This window comes from Falco rusticolus, chromosome 9, assembly GCF_015220075.1.
Source record: "Falco rusticolus isolate bFalRus1 chromosome 9, bFalRus1.pri, whole genome shotgun sequence".
NCBI classification, from domain to species: domain Eukaryota; kingdom Metazoa; phylum Chordata; class Aves; order Falconiformes; family Falconidae; genus Falco; species Falco rusticolus.
The window spans coordinates 19,917,745-19,923,744 of NC_051195.1; the positions used below are offsets into that span (position 1 = coordinate 19,917,745).

General features: G+C 54.6%; 1 protein-coding gene across 4 annotated transcripts in view; it reads right to left on the bottom strand.

Annotated features, from left to right (window-relative positions):
• Nucleotides 1-3,546, bottom strand: part of ADAMTS14 (ADAM metallopeptidase with thrombospondin type 1 motif 14) — a 39,313-nt gene extending 35,767 nt beyond the window's left edge. For all 4 annotated transcript variants that reach the window (XM_037400310.1, XM_037400309.1, XM_037400308.1 and 1 more), the window contains exons 1-2: nt 3,363-3,546; nt 2,562-2,989 (exon numbers count right to left, since the gene is read on the bottom strand). In XM_037400310.1, coding sequence (XP_037256207.1) covers nt 2,562-2,989; nt 3,363-3,435 — 501 coding nt within the window. In that variant the 5' untranslated portion in view covers nt 3,436-3,546. The remainder of the gene's footprint in view (nt 1-2,561; nt 2,990-3,362) is intronic.
• Nucleotides 3,547-6,000: the final 2,454 nt, after the last annotated feature.

Below are 6,000 nucleotides of genomic sequence, written 5' to 3' on the forward strand. Positions count from 1 at the left end.
CTCCCCATGTTAAATTACTCCCTATCTAGCACGACGTGAACAACACTCCTGACCGCATACATCCCTCCCAGAAGCTCTACCGCTTCCTTGCTGGGTCCTGCTAGAGGTACAGCATGGTCATGAATACCATCCTCCCATCCCATCCATGCCCATCACTGCGTTTTGGTTCTGTTTCTTGCTCCATTTGCTAAATCAAGTTCTTTTCATCGCTTTTTTGAGGTCCTCTTGGTCTCATGACTCCTCCAACGGGGAAGAACCCTGAGCACATATAAGCCATCATGCTAACTTAAGCCAGAGGACCATGCAGCAACCTCCACAGCCAGAAAATCCAGGAAAGAGAAAAACCAACTGCTACACTGGATGTATCACAAAACCCTCTTTACTGGGGAAGAAGCAGAGCCTCTCCTCAAGCTCTGTCCTCCTGACCTCTTCCCCCAGACTGCAATCGCCACATGTGCTTTGCCAGATGATGGGAAATTGCTGCTTGAGGCCAGGGCATTTATTTGTTGGCCACGGAGCAATAAATAGACTGTAGGAACTAAAAAAGAAAAATGTTATTTTTTTTTCCTATTCCCTAGTGCTGCTGGAGCTCTTCATGAAGAAATAAAACATCTGCGAGACAACACATCAGCAACATCACGTCCCAGATACTTCAGAAATGGGGCTGCACTAAAAACATCCTGCAGAAGCCCTCAGCGTTTGCAAACCGCCGAAGCCCTGCGCATCAGCACAACGCAGCCAGCTCAGCTAATCCCATCCTGCAAAGCAGCAGCAAACCCCCTGCAGAGCTGGCTGCAGCAGGGGTTAATGAAGGTAAAGAAAGATGAAGCAAGTGCCCAGAGCTGCTGATCCTGGGGGAAAAGCCACTTCTTCCTCTACATGAGCTTAAAAGAGTGGGCTTGGAGGTACCATGGATGGCCAGACAGGTGTGGCTGAATAAATCCACATGCAAAAGCATCCTGCAGTACAGGCTACACCCTAAACCAGTATCGCTACCACCTGCAGCCAAGGGATGGCTGGAACAAGGGCAAAAATAATGACAACCCCCACCTGAGGTGTGCAAGGGGCTGAGATGGGGGAACTTGGGGTTAAAGCCTATAAAAGTCTGGAACAGTTAAACTAAAGTCATTTGAGACGGACCCTAACAGCAGAGTGGGCTCTGAGGGAGAGAAAACCCCTAACACCGTCCTTGCTGCTTCCCAACCATGGTGAGACATGGACTCAGCTGCCAACCGCTTCCAGCATCCCTTCGCTCACAATGCCAACGGAAATGATACCTGCACTGCAGTACAGCCTGCACACTTTAAAAACAGGTCTTCGTTCCAGATGCAGCTCTACTACTTGCTTGCTGGAGCTATAGGAAATGCCTTTAAAGCTTTCAAGCCTGCCCAAATGCACCAGCCCCAGCACGACCCATGTGACGGTGAAACTTCTGTAGTTCACAGCCTCAGCTGATTCCAAAAAAGATGCTTCAAAAGCTATGGATTATGTGCTAAAATTGTTGGCAAAAAAATAAACTACTATATGTAGGCGACATACGTATTTCTAGCTGTGCTGCTCTATCATTTCTGCTTGTATAGTAACACCAGGCACTGTATAAAAAGAAAGGAATGCCAAACTGTGCTTGCAGACAAAATTGGCTTAAGGGACTCCCAGAATAAACCAAAAAAGAAATATATATATATATATATATATAAAGCAAAATAAGGCGTTTATTCCTACCCAGGAGTAACATAAGTAGTACCAGGAGAAAACAGCAAACACGGGCACCTAAAACGAGAATTACATTGGCTCAAAGGCAACTTGAAGGGCAATGGGCCAAAGGGTATGAAAAAAATAAGAAGCAGTTCCTCGAGTGTGTCAAAGGTAGAAAACCTACGGGCAGACCAGGCACTGGAGATAAGGAGGTAACGGAGCCATTTAAGCAATTAAACCCTGTGGCAGCAAGTTACCAAGACTGAACTGTGCTCACCCCGCAATCAGAAAGCCAAAAGGCTCTGAGCATGTGAGCAATTAGGGGAAAAAAATAAAAAATAGGTACTCCCCTAAAAAGATGCTTAGAGGCCACAAGCCTGCCTGCTAACAGTGATTGCAGGGGATGCTCGAGCTCACTCAGCCTCATTTAAGAGGTGGAAAACACAGAGATAAAAGTTCCTGAAGCCATCCCAAGGTAAACCATGGGCGAAAAAGGATGAAGCAGCATCACTGGCAGCGTGGGTACCCATCCCGGGGATGGGGCTGAGCCCGTGGGCACAACAGCATCTGGCACGGTCCACCTCTGGGCAGGAGGCGGCTCAGGCATGGGACAGGCAATTCTTTCAACCCCTTGAGATAAACGTAGCGGCACACTGGTCGGAGCGCTCTCACGCAGTGCCCTGCCCCACTTATGCCACAAGCCACACAGGGCAAGGGTACCCATAGCTGCTCACTGGTCAAGGGCCACGTACGGCACGGCCACCTCACGCACCACCGAAACATCACACTTCAGGCCACCACGTCCCACCTCTGACGAGAAAGCCACCGCAGAAGGCGGGCGGCACACTCCCACCGCCCCAGCTTACCAGTCCGTCGCAGTTGCTGATGGCCACGGCGGCCCCGGGCATGCCCGAGATGTCGCCTGTGAAGAGGCACCGCTGCTGGAGGGGCTCTAGGAAAAGCACCTCAAAGTCCTCCTGCCACTCGGCCACAGCGCCCGGCGGCACCAGCCGCCGGTTGGGCCTCAGCCGGAGGTGCAGCTCCTTCCCGAACACCGTCACGTTGAAGTAGAGCAAGCGGCCGGCGGCGCCGTGCCGGGGGGGCCCATCCAGGGGGCTGCGGGGCAGGCGGCGGGGCGGGCGCGGGGGGCAGGCGGCGGGGCCCGTCCCGGTCCCGGTCCCGGTCCCCGCCGCCGCGCCGCCGGACACCACGTGCGAGAGGAAGCGGCCGCGGCAGTCCGCGCTGAAGGGGACGGTCACTCCATACTCGCCGAGTTTGCCGGACAGGAGCAGCTCTGCGGAGGCAAGACGGAGGGAAGGGGCTCGGCGCCGTGCCCGCGGCGGGGTGTCGGTGGCCGGCCCGCCCCGGGAGCCTTCGGCGAGCCCCGCCGCAGCCCGGCCGGCCCAGCGACTGCCCGGCGCGGCTCCGCTTTGTAGTTTTAACCGGGCGCGTCAAACGTAGCAGAATAAACTCGGGCTGACGCGCCCCTCGCACGCCAAGCACGCCAACTATTTCTCGCCCAGCCTCCATCTCCCCCAGTTGCCCACCGCAAGCAAACCCCCGCCGGCGGCCGCTCTCGCCTTTCTCCCCATCCTCCGGGGTGCCAACCACCTGTCAAAACAACCCCCCCGACCCCCGGGGACACCCCCCAGCCGCCGGGGCCGTACCTGGGGCGCTGCCGGCGGCCAGACAGCCGTGCAGGGGGACGAGGCAGGAGAGCACCAGCCGCAGATAATCCATTTGGGGCCGGCGGCGCGGCGGGATGCGGGGCCGGCGGGATGCGGGGCGGGCGCCGGGCGCCGCCCGCCTCCCCCCGCCGCCGCCGCCGCCGCCGCCGCCGCCGCGGGGCCGTTGGCGCTGCCGCCGCCGCCGCTGCCGCCTGCGGGGGGGGGGGGGGGGGGGGGAGGGGGGGGGGGGGGAAGCGGGCGGCGCCGCGCTGCGCGCCCGCGGCCCCGTGCGCGGCGTGGGGCGGGCCGGGGGCAGGGTCTGCGCTAGGGGGTGGGAGTTACCGAGAGTTAGGGCTTTTCTTATTATTTTGCCATTATTTTATTATTATTATTAATTTTTAAAATAATTTTTATTTACCTTTTCGTGTTGTTGTGCGTTTGTGTAATTTTTTTTTTAAAGTTCTCGGGTTGCGTTTGGATAGTTCTTTTCCTGGAGATTTTTTTTTTTTTTAAAGAAAAAAAAAAAGCCTTTTCGGGCAGCCGGCTCCGGCCTGCCAGCCCGCCCTCCCTCCCTCCCTCCCTCCCTCCCGCGGCTCCCGGCGCGCCTCGCCTTTGTTCGGGCAGGGCTGGAGCCGGGCGGCCGCGGGGCAGCCGGAGCCCCCTGCCCTGCCCCTGCCCCCTAGCCCTGCCCTGCTCCCCACAGCCCACCCCTGCCCCCCGCGCTGCAGCGGGACCCCGCGCAGCGGAGCTCCCGAGGGGCAGCCAAATCGCCCCCTAGCACTTCAAACAGCTGCTGCCTCGAGAGGTGTGGGTAAACATCCTGCTCAGACACATCTGGGATGATCTGGGTTGTTTGGTTTTACTCCGCCCCTCTGTTCAGGGGGAGATGCGGTGGGAGGGGGGCGCTTGCGGGAGAGCAGCGCCCAGTGGCTGGGTGCCGTGTTGCCGGCTCTCCAAAGGTGACCACCGCTTGCGTTTTCCCAAGGGCATCCCTAAAGCTCCGCAGCTGGGACTGCACCGTTCAGCATGCATCAGGCTCCTTACAAGGGCCAAAAATAAAAAATAAACAGAATTTCAGCAAATATAACACCAAAGTAAAGGAGCTTCCCTCATCACTTATTTTCATTGCAGAAGACACTGGCCACGTCAGTGCTTAAAGCTCAGGGCAGGGGATGGGATGCCACCAGAGCCCTCTAGAGCATCTATTTCAGCATCTATTGCCCAAACCTCACCTCCATGCAGAGGAGCTTGCCTTCTGGTCCCGTTTGCATTTGCTGGGTCCAGCTTTTTTTTTGTTCTTCTGAATCTCATTCTGGACAGGACTCCTAAAGCCAGCTCCGGGGAGGGGGCTGTGCTGCGGCACCGGTAATACCAGTTGTGCTGGTTGTGCATGGTTTATACTTACCTGAGGCCTCGTGGGCAGGGAGCTACCCAAAGCCTGTCCTAAATGGTAATCCCTGCCTTGAAGACCTTGTCACCTAAGCCCCCACAGGAGCCAGAGCACAATGAGAAAGACAACCAGGGAAAACAACGTGCCAGGCTGCAAACTTCACGTCAGCTTTACCATTAGGATTATTATTTTGGATCTCCTGGTAGGACCTCGATTAGGAGCTTTGCTGCCTGCCCAGCAGCACAGTGGTGCCACGAGCTGCAGAAGAGGACCCCGCTGGAGAAAAGCCAACCTTTGGAAAGCCCTGCTCACCTCTGCTGGGGATGTGGGTGGGTGGTGGGGCTGCTGAGTGCTGGAAGAAGGATCCACACGTGGGGATGGGGAACCCCTTGGAGATGGTCCTGCTGCAGCCGTTTCTGCTGAAGTGCTGAGGGAAGCGGTACTTCAGTGCTCTCCAGTTGTGTCATGCAGAATGGGTGCTGCCTTTGAATCTGCAAATGAGGATGAAAGCCCTTGCTTTCTAGCTGGGTGAATGGGTTGGGTTTTGGGGAGGGAGGGGGAGACTGAAGTCTCAGTGATCAAAATCCAACCAAAAAAAAACTGTAAGTAAAGCCACAAGATGCCTCCAGAAAAAGAGATGAATCAGGTTACTTCAGCTAGAGAAAGAGAATTTCAAGTTGGAAAAACAGATTTTATTTCCCAATTTAAGTCTTTGCATGCTTCTGTTGCTTAGTGCAATATGTAATTAAATAGAAGAAGTGATATGTAAGAGATTCTTTGCAAGAAAGATAAAATTTGTGCTCTGAGCATTTTAGGTGATTTAGGCAGATATGCACCCGTTAGAGCATTAAAGCTGGAACAAGCCCTTATTATGACTAAACAGATTTATGACAAAACACATAATAAAGAGCATGCTTTACTTGTGAAGAACAGATCCGCAAAACATCATTTAATTACTTTTTTGCAGAGGCAGAAACTATTTCTTCATCTGCAAGATCCATGAACTCATCCAGTCCCTCTAGACCATTAACACTTCCCCGATGTTACCGAACTGTTGGCTTCAGCAGTGTAAATCGGGCAGAACAGCGATGGCCGTGAACTGACATGCAACTGCCCCCATGTGCGGACCTTCTAAAAGTAATAAAGAAATGGTTTTGGGTACCAATCCTATAACTTGCTGTGCATGGTGAGAAGACAAACCTAAGGAGATCTCTTGAGCTCCCAGATGCCAAGATGTTAATTTGTCAC